The 14,601-nt window shown below is 37.6% G+C and overlaps 1 protein-coding gene across 1 annotated transcript in view; it reads right to left on the bottom strand.

Moving 5' to 3' along the window:
• The window catches only part of PKN2 (protein kinase N2), a 54,672-nt gene that overhangs the window by 15,910 nt on the left and 24,161 nt on the right, over positions 1-14,601 (bottom strand). The window contains exons 3-6 of the mRNA XM_062003411.1: positions 6,865-7,016; positions 2,608-2,725; positions 951-1,096; positions 634-847 (exon numbers count right to left, since the gene is read on the bottom strand). Coding sequence (XP_061859395.1) covers positions 634-847; positions 951-1,096; positions 2,608-2,725; positions 6,865-7,016 — 630 coding nt within the window. The remainder of the gene's footprint in view (positions 1-633; positions 848-950; positions 1,097-2,607; positions 2,726-6,864; positions 7,017-14,601) is intronic.

Raw genomic sequence — 14,601 nt, 5'->3', positions numbered from 1 at the left:
CTCCTACTTACATCAAAACTGTGCTGTTCCCTCACAGTAGGCTAAGTCTCTAAAAAAATATCTCCATGTTTAGTTGCAGGGAAAGCAATTCATGCTAATCAACAGTGGCTTCAGCAGTTCCATGCACGTTTGGCAGGATCTGCCTCTTTACTTTAGAAATATGATGTGTGTTTTAGTAGAGTAAATCTCACCTTCTAGGAAGCCAGAGTGGTCCAGTGGGTAAAACAGGGACTGGGAGTAAAGCTGAGTGCCTATCTCCAGCTCTGCCACTGACTTGTATGACCAGGACAAGCCACTTAACCCTTCTGCACCTCGATTTCCCCATCTCTAAAACAGGGATAATGATACTCACCTACATTTAAAATGTGGTAATCCAATGATGAAAGGCATTAAGTAAATGTTAGTAATATTGTACCATAGTGAACATCACCTACAGGATTATAAAAAGGTCAATAAAGAAACCAAAGAAACCTATCTGCACTTTTTGGGGTGCATAGCCACTTGGAAATTTGAAATGCCTTTGTCTAGGAAAAGAACAACAACGAAATATGTCCAGAAAGAAATGAAATTGGCATTAAAGACTTGTTTTAAACCATTTAATAAAATGATAACAAAAAGCTCCACAAATCATACCTGTTAAAGCTGCTGGTTTGGACAGTGTGCTATACTGGTTTTGAGTAGATATTACACTTTGACGAGGACTTAACGTGGGTGAAGACACCAATGAAAGCTCCTCTATAATAATACTGCTTTTGGGATGGTTTTTAGGAAGTTCACTCAATCTCTGTTCCAGTGAATACTTCAAGAGGTCCAACTTCTGGCTTGATTCATTAAATCTTGCTTGTGCCTTTTAAAAATAATAAAAACAAAAGAGGAAATCGTTCAATTGCTTTTTAATGTTCTTCCAAGGAAAAACCGAAAGGATAAGAAGCTGTAATGACATAAATTACTTCTGAAAGTGCCTTTCTGTCCGTAACTTTCCCAGATCCAAGTAATTTCATCACATTCTTTGCACCTTCTGCTACAGCATACTCTATCCTAAAATGATGCCGCAACTCTTCCATTCGGAGTTCCAGGGGGCTTATCACGGGCTTTGCTGCAAAGAGATAAAACCAAACAATCTGCATTGAAGATCACACCCATGTTTAATTTCTTTACTGCTAACCCCTCCCCCATACCAATGCCAACCCCAGAGAGGAGGGAAAAAGGAAAGATAAAGAAACAGTGTGAGAGATGCACATTCTGGAGTTCAAATAAAACCTTACAGCACATAGTAAAAGCAACAGTAAAAGCATCTGCATCTGAAGGCAGAAGTAATTGATCAGGGCCTCAATCCAATAAACAGATCCTACCCCTTGACTGGCAATAATTGCTAGAGGATGCAAGACAAAGAATGTGTCTTCAGGGAAGTAAGGGGCAAAAGCCAAATCTCCCAAACATTATTCAGCTGGCAAGAAGGAGGTTGTGAGGCGTCCACATTTCTGAACCATGCTCTGAGGATTTGTCTTTTAAACTGCCCAGGAGCTGAGCAGATCTCTGATTGGCTTCTGATAATTCTCCTTCATACAAATCCCAGAGAACCTGGCTTCTGCCACCACACAGAGTATAAGAGGTCCCATACACTGCCTTCCCCAATGGTTTGGGTTAACCATTCCAATGGCCACTTCTTACAGTGTTGAGGTTTCCTAAAAAGAATTGGAAAGTTTCCTGGATATATTCCTTTCTGTTTAAAGCTCTGAGAGTAGTGGGAACAGAAAAAAGGCATTTCAAAGGCCTTTCTAGCTTGAATAAAAACCTAAAGAAAACCAACCCTCCCACATCCCACAAAAACAACACACACACAAGTTTTTCATGAGCTAGGATATATCCAGGCCCTGACTGCAAGCATTGTTATACAACCTCAACGCTCAGAAACGTATCAAGCTCAAAACTTAGAGATGTACTCATATGCCCACAATTTTATAGGGCACTCATGCTATTGGAGCTCAAGGGTATTTAAAAAAGAAAAGATTTCCAAAGAAATGCAAGTGTAAAATTACTTCAGAAAGGTAGCATGAGTACTTCTAGTCATTTTAAAAACAACGATTTTGTTGCTTTATAAGCAATAGTTTACTACTGAATCTAGCCTAAATATCCCAAAAAGACAGCTAAAATTAGCTTCCATCTGTGTCCCATTAATAATAAGGCCAATCTTTTAAAGTATGACAGGCAGGCTTTGTACCTGTGTTAGACTTTTTGGCTGGTTTTTGGGACAGTGAAAAAACTTTAGGCTTTAAAGAAAATTACTACTTATTGCAAAGACAAAAACAAGCATGCATGAAGGGAGACTGAAGACCACAAAGCAAAAGCAGACTGCATAAGGTATAAAAAGGATGATGAAAAGAGTTTGTATTTCTCTCCATTATGCTTAAGGTAGTTTGCTCCAAGTCAGATGCATTTGGCATGCTAACAGACACAATGGTGTGCCTAGTCTCCTACTATTTTTGGTTCATGCAAGCTTGGTGTAACATTTTCACCAGAAATTTATGACAACTCTGTGTCCATAAGGGCACATATCAACACAGCATTTTGACATTAAGGATTCATATTTCTTTTCTACTCCATCACCATTATCAAAAGCCAACTCGTTGGTCTGGACTGCCTGGAGAATCTGCATCCTTATAACTTCTATTTTTGTTTTGCTGTCCTGGAGCATCTGCTGAGCTGTGGCAAGAAGTTTTCGATCCTATTAAAACAAACAAACAAACAGGTCAGAAACATAAACTCCTCATGCAGCAAAACACATAAAAAAGCTTCAAAACCCACATGCTTTAGGAAGAAGAAACAAATCTCTGTGGTTCATTTGGTATAGCAGAACAACTCAACTAATCACATTAGGATATTAGTTGAAATTAAGTTAGGACAGAGGCATATTCTGGTTGATTAAAGACTATGAGCCACTCCTTTGGCAAGTGTATCTGATTAAAGCTGAAAAAAGGAGGCATGGTCCAGCAACATTACCTGTGTGGATCAATGTTTTGTAAGCTGATACTAAAGAAAGGACAAGATATGAAGTGCAAAATATCTCCACCCTATGTAGAGTGACTGAAGTTTATCATGAGAATGAAAACTCTTAACAAATGTGCTAAACTAAGGTCATACAACAATCATTATGCTGATACACACTTGAGCTGATTTTCAATCTTGAAATTAGAAAGATGAAGTTATCTTACACAGCACACTGGAAGTCTGTGGAATGTTTCCCTGAACAAATCAAAGCTGAAGATTTTTTTGCATAAATACATAACATACAAGTGTTACTTCAAGAGCACAATTCATCAGCAACCTGAAGTACAAGACTTTTCACCTAAATAAACTAATCTAAACAATTTTTGCTTTCAGAAGCAGTAATGCAAGAAGCAATTTAGAAGAGAACACTTCAGAAGATGAACTTTCAAACTACCTGATAATAGCATTTCACTGTCAGGAGTGCAGCCAGCCAGCCATACATTTCTCAGGTATACTATTTTTTGTCCCCCAGCTCCTGGAGATCTGATTTACCATGGATTACCAAATGTTTCTTGGGTGTGAAACTGTGCATATGCTTCTATGGCTGCTACATGGCCTCCTATATGTGTTCTGGGAATTACCAGACAACTTAAAGGTGATCTGACTTGCACTAAGAACAAAAAAAAAGGAGTATAATAAAATTTAAGGCAGCCTATTTGTCCTGGCTGTGCAGTACTAATCAATCACAGTAATTAATAGTAGTCATTGTAGATGAGTATCACACTTGTTATACCCCAAAGGGTATTTTGGTTAACTAATTTTGTGGCCACTCAATAAGCTCATTAATAAGTTACTTTCCCACTGACATGGTTTATACCTATATTTTTAATTTTATAATGAAGTATCAATTATTTAAGGTTAAAGAAATTAAATTCTTTCCCTTACCACAACCAAGACAAAGAACTGCAGCACAGTGCAGATACCCAGAGCTAGAAATACTGACACCATGGAGTATACTGTGAGAAAAAACATTTACCCTCATCAGGCTCCTCTATGACCTCCTGCCTAACCTGCTACTCAGATATTTCCATGTTGCCCTATGCTCTGCAGGGTAGATACATCACGATATACACAGAAAAAGGCTTTGGCTTTGGGGAGAAGTTTTGCCCTCTCAACATACCATAGTCTCAGAACCCTTGGTTTTAAGTATTAATCAACATTTCAGAGAGACACCACTAGTTTTCATATTCAGATTCCAAGTTAGCTGTCCAATCCTTTAATGAGAACACTGAATTTCCTGAAGAAATGCCCTCTCAAATACAAATGTCAACTTTTGAAACAACCACTGTGACAGCAAAGTACAGGACCTAAGTAACAGATTACGTGCAACTCTAGAATCCTGTATTAAATCTTAGCCATACATCATTCTAATGTATAAATATGCTGTTTATTTGTCTGTACCTTTACTTTGATCTTGTTTTTGATCTTGCTGCTCTTGATTGTCCCTCATATCCCTACTGCAATGTATTTGTTTGCTTAGGGGCAACATCAGCCCTTCAACTTGTATAATAGAGTCAATTTGGGATTATAGAGAGATCTTTATGTTTTCAAGAGAGAGCAAATCCCATCTTCAGAATCAGAATGGATGTGTTATACTCAGCAGCTCTTTTAGTGTTGGAGGTTGAATACAACGTATTTCAAGGCATCTCTTGAGTAAAGAGCTGACAGTGCCTGTAACATGGATCTGCAAAGCTGTTGTGGGATCACAGAGAATCCACACAAGTCCAAAGAAAGATGATCCAAGTCTCAGAAACACTTAAGTACGAACAGGTTGAGCTGAATGTTACCGAAGCCAGTAGAGTTAAGCACAAAGGGAAAACCTTCCCATGAGATGACAGTGTTATTGCCACTAACAGAATGCTTTTTAATTTTTAAGAAACAAATGATGACCTTCCTCCATCAAAATAAGATACGAAATTTTTACAACAAAATGGAAATTAAATGATATAGTACATTTCAATAAAGGCCATACAAGAGTTCAATATGTTTTAAAGAGGGTCTTGCAACTACTTTTTAAAAGAATTGCAAGTGGGATTTTTTTGCCCATTTTGCCTACCTCATCCATATACCCGAGTTGTTTTAAGCTCTGCTTTTTAAAACCTAAGCTCAATCCTACAGTTTAAACCTGCCAAGTTAACTCAGTACCGAGTATGAAGGACATGAGAGAACAAATACGCACCATTTCCATCCTGTTTGGTGAGGCAGCTGGTGATGCTTTCGTGTTTTGCAGCTTGCTCTCCCCAGCCCAGTTACTATATGCACCCAATCTGGTAGGCTCATTTAAGCATTTACCAATTGCAAATACAAGATTCAATCATCAATTTTAATTACATGCCTCAATCCTAAAGCAAGCCAGAATTTACCCTTTCTACCTAGTCTGATCAAAGCCTGCTAACAACGTCTAATATTATAGCCTGAGTGCTTAGTTAAGTTTTTTCAGGCTGTTATAAGGTTACTTACTGAGGGTTTATTAGGAACATAATTCATGTATATCTTTAGATCCATTTGGGTCAGCTGATTATTATTTTTAAGTGTACCTGATGTTAAGTATATGGCCCCAGAGGATTTAGACTCCAGGGTTTCCAGGAGCTGAGGGACTGTGGTGCATGGACAGCATTCCCAGGCCCTTAGTCATAAGGCGCACTCCAGATATTTCTTCCATCTGCCCCAGGCTAGTAGGTTACAGGTCACTTTCAGATAAGGCTACCAAAGTACTAGCTGGATTAACAGATAGACTGCTGGGACAGAACGAGCTTGATGGCACCTACATCTAGTCTAAACTCATTCTTCTGCGAGTGAACAACATTTGCTGTAATTTTACTACGCTACAAAGAAAGTCATCCAGTAGGCAAAAACAGAGTAATCTGCCTCTCCACCAGTCCTCAGCAGAAATTCACTCAGAAACACAAAACTCCTCTGCACCACTTTCTGCTTAGTATCAATTATAAGGGGTAGCAATACAATTCATAGATACTTACTCTTCAGGTCAAGTACTTTTTTAACAAGGTCATTGACCTAGTTAAGTGTTGGCTCAGTCAGTTAAGAACTTAAAACATTTCTATTTGATTTACTATTGTCTACACACAGAAACATCTAACCAAGCTATTACATACTATTTGTTAGATCTATGCCTGTGTTTCCCCTTAGTTTGGAAATTCATCTCCATAATGATTTAGTAAATTGAAGGAATGGGTAATGAGTAACTAATGAATTTCAGTTTGATGCTATCAGATGTTTCCTGTAAAATATGATGCTTCTGCAGAAAAAAACAAGAGTATTTTTTGTATATTTTATATGCATGTGCACTAATGCAGATTGTAACAGATCTACTGGAATACTATACATATTAAAAGAAATATTTGGTCCAAATCTTTTTACCACCACCAACTACAATCCGATAATCATTTCAGAAGCATTCCTGGCAACACTGCCTTTTGTATAATCATGCACATTACAACTTTAAACTAATAGATTTTTTTTTTAGTGGAGCTAGGAAAAGCATCAGATCCTGGTCAGTGTCATACCAAGCTTTGCTGCTAAGAGAATCACACATGATCAAAGATTACTAGATGTACTAAATTTAGTAAGCCGGATTTGTTATTTAGGTTGAACTGCATGTGGACAAATTGATAAAACAATCCCTTGATTTGGTATCAAACCACAACAACAAATAGTATAGCACTTTGTAGCAGATTTGACATAACAAAAAGATCTCCCAAACGAAAAATACTGAAATTGCACACTGTTTACACGTTGTACATTCACACCACATCAATATGAAAACCCACAGCCATTTCATGTTCTTTAAAGCCTTACCTTTGAAGAGCCATTTGAGTACATCTGTATCATGTTTTCTGCTCCTTGTTTCACTTTCAGTTCTATATCCAATTGCTTCTTTAAGGCCATCAATCTGTTGTTAGTAGAAAAACGAGGATCGCTATTTGGAGTATCGGGAGTTCTAGGACAGTCTGTGAATTAAAGGTAAGATGTAATGTGTGTAGGAAAAAAAAGTCACAGCCAAAAATACCACACCACAGAAAAAACCAAAACCCAAACCTCTCCCATCAAAAACACCATTCTATTAAGTTACAGTCTGAACAAAGCTGGAACATCGTACTTAAGAACGACCCTCCTGTCCAGAGCTACTTTGCAATAGCACTGCAAATGCGCCTTAACATGAAAAGCTTCATGAAAGCCTAGTGACTCCTACACATGTCCTAATTCACATGAATCATTTCCGGGAGGGGCAAAGTAGGCAGGTTTGCTGCAAGGTCTATTTTCACTTCAAAGGGGATTTATTTCTTCTTGAATTTCTTGAATGAATTAAAACATGCAGTTTTGCATTAAGCTTTCTTACACTCCTGATTTTACACCTAAGTACCTTAAACACAAGCTTGGATGATAATACTCAATATCAATGAGCATGGTCTAAATACAAATATTAAGCAGATCCTTACTGATTCTAGTGTGAACACTGCAGACACATGTCAAAATTAAGACTAGATAAAATGAGCCTTTCCCTTAGCTGTAAAGCTGAATTATTTTTGCTCTGGAATCACAACAGAACCTTCGGATAACTGGATAATAGACAGGTTATTGAACAACTGAGATCTGTGGGAAGGATAAAGTTTGTTTGTTTGACAATATTGTGTTCAAATCAACTACATTGGATTAATTTAATGGAATGCAAGTTAGTTTTATCAATCAAATTATCCTTAACTTTTTGTCCTCCTCCAGAAAAGTTTATTAATTACTGGTTTATATTTCAGCTTCTGCGACATGAGCTTGTATTGAACTGAAAATAAGTGGCCACTGGACTATTTCCTAGTACTTAACTATTTCCTGCATGGCTGTCCCTTTAGCTAACTATCTTCCCTAACAGTCCCAATGGCTTCTCTTTCAAATGTTTTGTAAAAGAGGATAAATTATGTCCACTGTAATTGTGTTCTTTTATTGTTGATTTCTTCTACCCTAACAACTGAAAGGACATCTTTCTTACAGGAAAGTGACATCAGTTTATTTCCCATAAGACAACATTTACCCAATACCAACAGTACAGTCTTTTTTTGCCCAATTTTAATTCATTTTCCTTGAATTAAAACTAGGATGATGGATCAAGTTCCCAAAACCCTCAATTGTTAGAAAACATGGGCATTACACTAGGAAATTACAAATTATTAATTAGAGGTGTCATGGGGAAGAAATGTCTGAGCTGACATTTCATGTTTCTTCTGCAGAAGCTTCTGACGACTAATTTTGGAGATGTAATGCATTTTACTTTCCAGTTTGCTGTGTAATTTCCTCCTGATTTGCCATCTTTGCTGAGGCTACATACAGATTGCAAGTAAGGAAAATTTTCAATTTCCTCTTCTGCTAATTCACCCTTCAAGCTGCTTCAAGACTCTTACCATAAAGGCTGTACAGAAAATACCAGATGTTTATAAAAACCCAAACAAGCTACCCCCAAAAGGCTGTGTTATTCCTCATCTGGTTTGTTGTTCATTCTCTCCTCGATGTTTTGGCTTGCTTTTTACACGAAACTGCACTTGAACAGCTTTACCTTAAATCTGTTATTAATCAAGCAAGGATTAACAATGTGCTTTCCTCTCACTTATGTCTTCACATTGAGCTAACCTTCACCTAATAATCTACTCAAAATGAGAACAAACGTGAAACTTGAAAGTCATAGTGTCAAGTCTCCTTGTAGAGTAGATTAATCATATAAATGAATATTTACCAACTTTAGATTTAGACGCAGGCCTCTGCCACTTACTTAAAGACCCAACCTTCTGATGATCCCTGAGAAGACTGTGGGACTCCTCAAGTCTGTTTTCACAACTTTTATAGATGCACACAAGCAGACTTCCTTTGCATTAAAACAACACACAAGTTGCCAGTCAAGGACTAATTAAAGATACCATGGTTCAGGTTGCCCAGGCCATTGTTATTATCTTCCTTTGCGTGTCTGCACTGTGAAGGTGCAACCACATCACGTACCTGGGTCATCTCAAGAGTTGGTCTGTACTTAGGACCTAAACCACTCTCTACCATTTAGTTTAAATGGTTCTACTACATGCTTTGGTAGTAAACAGCAGCAAAGGAAACTTTTCTTCCCAGCAGAAATAATTTTTTGCCTTTAGGCATAATAGCCTCTCACTGAACTCCCAAACATGGCTTCTTAAAAAGAAACAAAAAGAAATCTTTAAGACAAAAAAATTACCAACAGCTTTTCATAAATGGCTTCCAAGTGATTCCTTCTCCCTTCTGACCCCACTGCAATTTAGCATGCAGCCTGGGGCAGCTTCTTATAGCAGAATTCAGATTAAGGTTTTAAAGCAGCCAGCCAAACTGGTCCTATTATGGAAAGCACTGACAATCTGAGCAGCAGCACTACAAGCTACACCTATATCAGCTGTTTCCCTCTCTCTTTGTAATGTTTACTGAAGTTGTAATCAATGACTAGTTATCTCTGATCCGTATTTGTGTAAAGTACTATACAGAGGGACACAAACCTCACCTGGAGACATTTACTCATCTTCATAATTCATATAAGTAATAAATTCACGCAGATAATTGCAAACAATGAGAGTTATGTATTTGCTTCAACTTGAACAAGAGTTAAGTACTCATCCCAAATTGATATTTCACTCAAGTAGGTATGTAGGGACTGGGGAACATAAGAGTCTCCTGTTTGCCGCATTTGTTGGTAAATATGAACAGTACAAGACTTGCCATTTTGGATGCATTCAAATCCCAGCTTTGCATGGGACACCGGTAGCTTTCCTGGGCTATAGATTAGTGCCCCAGCCATTTTCTTCTTGAAAATGAATATTAAGTGAAGTAACAGATGCATTTCAAGTGAACTTGCCTTAATTTAATGTAACTAAGATGTTATTTTTGCTGAACAACTATGAGTGTTATTGCTTTACACTAACAAATTTTGTGCAGCTTGTTACCATACATCCAGACTGCTGGAAAAGCTGCAGTACTGCTTCCCCCACCCTTGCAATATCCTGTTTTTATGAAAATATACTCACAAGACTTAAAATAAGTTACTAGTGAGGGTTTAACTGAATTTTTAAATGTCTGCATTACATCAGGACAATGGCAGTTTCCAGTTCAAAATGTTTATCTTAACTGTGATCTTTGCTCTTCTGAAAGTCTTTTCAGTTTGAGTTTGTATAGTGCTCACTAGCAAGAGCTCCTTGCTTTTAAATTGCCTTTTACCAGCACTCTTGTCAAAATGATATTTGTTAGAGTGGTGACATGACTGTAGTCGACTGGTGTGCAATCTAGGATCCCATGTAGCTTTCTGAATTTGGGTTCCCGGATGGTTCTGCAGCATGCTGCTAAGCTACTCATCAGCAGCAAGTGGCCTTTGGTAAATAGTTACTTTTAATCTTATTTGAGTCTATTTAATTGCAGTTAGCCTCATCAGTATCATACCCAATATAAATACCTGTGATGCCTGTTTAGGCATTGCTAGAGAGCAGAACAAGAGGGGTCACAAGGCCTTTCTCAGAGTCAGATAGTTGCATCAGCACTTAAACGAAGTCATCAGCAAACCCAAGGCAGCACTGGACAGTTCTCTGCACTCAGAGAGCATCCAGCACTCACCTCCTGGAAACTTCTGAAGTTCAATGAATTCTGATTTGGAATTGGAATTTTGTCTAATCTTAAATACTAAACAAGTGACAGCAGATTGTTTCAAATTGTTTCAGTAATGTTTTTCTGCTTAAGGCTCCCCAAAATTACCACAAAATTCCTATGGATATGAGCCTTGTAGGTGGAGTTTGCTGTCTAAAAAGTCACTATCTTTACCGATCTGGTTGCTATCTCTACCAGTTTCCAGTCCTTGGTCATATGTGGGCACTTTGGTGTCTGACAGTCAGTTGTAGGGACAAAGAGATCTCCAAAACAATCTCTCTCATTCCCCTGTCAGGAAGTCATTCTTAAACAAAACAATTTATTTTGCATGACATCTACAGACAAATTTGATGTAGAGGGGGCAGCTTAGAACTCAGTTAGGGGAATAGAAGAAGAGCCATGAACTTGTCCTTTTGATTTCCTGTTCTCCATGTTTTATCCAGTCTCCTCAATTTCCTCAAAGGTTTTTCTATCACCTCATCTCCTTATTCACCTTTACGTCAGCTCCACCGAATGGATTAATTTCCCAATTTATATATATCCTACATATCAACTATATCCCTAATTAAATCAGTGACTTGCTGTAGGTAAGTTATTTCAATCCTACACCTCACTGAGTCATATTAAAACTCCCACTCTCTACTGCTATTTTATAGGCACATGAAAAGAATATTAATCTGTGCTGCTGTGAAGAAGTATGTTTGAGATACAAAATTCCTTCATCTCTAAAACTGAAGTAATCATCCCCACGCTACACATTAAAATAAAACTCTCATTTGTCATCAGTAATGGTCACCAGGCTTGTCTTACTCATTTCGTATTGCTGCACTCTGCTTTGCTTAAGTTCTGACCTAAAAAAGTTTTAAACACCATGTCTTAGTATGACTAATAGACTGCATGATAAGGGCAGGTGTGGGTACAAAGTCCTACCTCTAAACCAAATCTAGATTCACGAGGGACCTCATAATGTAAACCTATGTTACGTTCAAAGTAGCCTCTGTAGCATACATCCACTGCGAAATCTACCCTCACATTCAGCAATACAGCTTTTTGACCAATTCTTCAAATAGTTGTGCAAGTAACTTCCTATAGCATTATGGACAAAGAAATGTCCATAAAAACAAAAAAAGCTTTCAGCTTTCATACTCTAAAAATCTCCAGAGTTCAGCTCTGATGGGTCAAAAGGATCATCATCCTGTAGGCAATGATTTCCTCAGTGTTACTTCTCAGTGGATCTCAGTCCTGACTTAGCTACTTAGAACCTGCAAAAACCTACAAACTATACTTCAGAAGACAGGGGAAAAAATATAGGTCCACCCCTGAAAAAAACATTGAAGTACATAAAGAGAACACATACTTTGATTCCTGCAGCTCTTGAACACTCTCTACCTTATTTTCAGCATTCATGCTCTGTACAGTCTAACAATTTCCTATATGTTTCCTTCTCTGTTTTAAATTGTTTGTCACTAACTGACCAGAAAAAGATCAAACATGAGATAAAGTAGTAAGCTGTAACTGAGAACAAAGCTCATCTCTTGGAACAATGCACCTACTTGGAGAGCTCAGTAACTCATCAGTAAATGGTTACTAAATTCACTGCTGATCCCAAGCAGAAGTAAAAACTCCCAAAGTGAGATATTTGTGACTTCTCCACAGACCTGTGACCTCTCCATCTTCTGTCAGATGGCAGTGACCATTCAGGCTATATATCTATGCATTTGCTGAATGTTATGTGTGTATACACACACTCACACAGTTGGCATGTTATATAATCAGAATTTTATATTTCTAACCTTATTTTGTAAAGGCTAAGCTCACTAATACCTTAAGTCAAACCTAAGTCTTCAAGTATTAAGAAAAATCAGACTACCACCTAGATGACTTGCACTCTCAAGACAGACTATTTACTGATAGTGTTTTTCCTCCATGACCGTGAATGAGGAAGGAGACAGGCAAGTAAATTACAAAGCAAACAGCATAAAAAATGATCTCAAACATTTAAGTTTGGAGGGTGGCTCCTTTCAGATCTTTGATCTAAAAAGAGTTATAGACTACTCTTTTTTTTCCCCCCAGAGGTTATGCAATTTACTCTATTAAAATGGGCTTTATATAAGAATACTTGATGTGACACTATACAGAGAACAAAGACTTAACAGCATCAGTAAGTGTTTTTCTTGTCTATTTCAATTATCAAGTAAGACTGTAAAAGCTATCTACCACTAACACTTAAAATGGATTAGAAATGAAAACATAGTATGAAGTTTAGCATGCATCAAAAGCAGGTAGAAAAGCACGAGTTTATAAAGCTTTATCTTTTATCCTTTAATCCTTTCATGGAGTCTCTGGTATTTGAACACAACACAAGACGAGCCTGGCTTCTAACAGTTATTCACAAAAGTACTGAACACTGCTGACCCTTTCAGCAGTGCACTAAGAACCAACAACATTATTTAAATCTTTGTACCCAAATCATCTCTTTAGAAGTAGTAAATGCTTTCTTAGGGCCTACTGCATTTCCTGAGTCGTACACAAGGAAAATATTGCTCATAAACTCATTTTAAAATGCTATACTGGAAGGGGGCATTCCAACAAGAGCATTCCATGCTCGTCCACTTTTCAAGGTCTACTGCTAAATGAACTTCACAAATTTATGTCCACACAGATTTTTATGTTCTGTCTATACACAGTTTGTAAACAACTTTCTTTCTGCTCCACTCTATCTGTCCCTTTAAAAGCCACACTGCTGTCAACAACTGAAGCAAGGTTTCATAAACCCTAGCCAACATGGAACAGAATGCCTCACGCCTACTAAAAAGCCAATTGCTATCTATCTATGAAGCATGTATTATTGCATTCATTCCCATTTCACGCTGCAGCAACTACTTTGCTTCACTACTTCCAGCTATCCTCTGCTCCTTGCGTCTCGGCAAGGCCAAAAGCAAAAAAGGTAGAGAATTCAGAGAATATTGAGCAGGCCACCACGGATACTTTAACACTTCTGCAGCATGTCACAGGCCCATACAGGACAAATTGCTGACATCACCTACCTGCCAGCATTTTCCTAAACTCTCACTGTGACCAACCTTTCTTCACAAGGATGTTGCGACCTTTTATTCTACTGCACAAGCATTTTAAGGCTTGGCATTCACTGCACACACACTTCCAACAGCTTGTGTACATTTATTAACTTTTTGCCAAAAAGAGCCTGTGCAACGTGAAATCACCAAGCTGGCACTATCTCCCAAGTTATACCACAAAGCTGCAAAAGGACTGTTTACTTTCACTACATTCCACCTTAAAATACCAAGCCTGGTATTTTTTAAAAATACATTAAAAATTAGTATTGACTCACTGCCACGCCTGAGAAAATACTAATTAAAACCATTAATTACAATCACTCTGTGATTCTGGGAAAACAATTTCAAAGTCTTTAAAATGGTAGCTTCACTGTGAAAAAGCCTGAAGACTTGACAAAGCATTGCTACGGGAAGAAATGTGTGGTAAGTTAGTGAGATAAACAGTGTAACAGAAAATCAGGTTTTGAAAGTCAGATTTGAGTTTTAAAAAATAAATAACTACTCAAATTTGCTTTTTTACAGTGAAAGGCTATTGTGAAATACTACAGGGATTGAAAAACAATTAATATAGTAATAACTGAAAGTGAAGAACTGGTACATGTTAAATTTGTCTTTAGAGCATCATCAAGTAGTCTGTAAAATACAGTGCTCCCCAGTAAACAATTCAAAACTCAAAGGGACTGGACACTTCTTTGTGAATCAAAACAAACAGGCACACATAGTAATAAACTCACCAGCTATGGATTTGCTCATTCCCAGAGCAAGCTTTTCAAGTGAAATGCGATACAGCTTATCTAAGCTAAAAGGAAAAATTGATTTCACAGTAATG

Source organism: Colius striatus, chromosome 10 (genome assembly GCF_028858725.1).
Source record: "Colius striatus isolate bColStr4 chromosome 10, bColStr4.1.hap1, whole genome shotgun sequence".
Classification (NCBI taxonomy): domain Eukaryota; kingdom Metazoa; phylum Chordata; class Aves; order Coliiformes; family Coliidae; genus Colius; species Colius striatus.
Note: the sequence above shows the minus strand (reverse complement) of the source record. Positions and strands in the feature narration are given on the sequence as shown.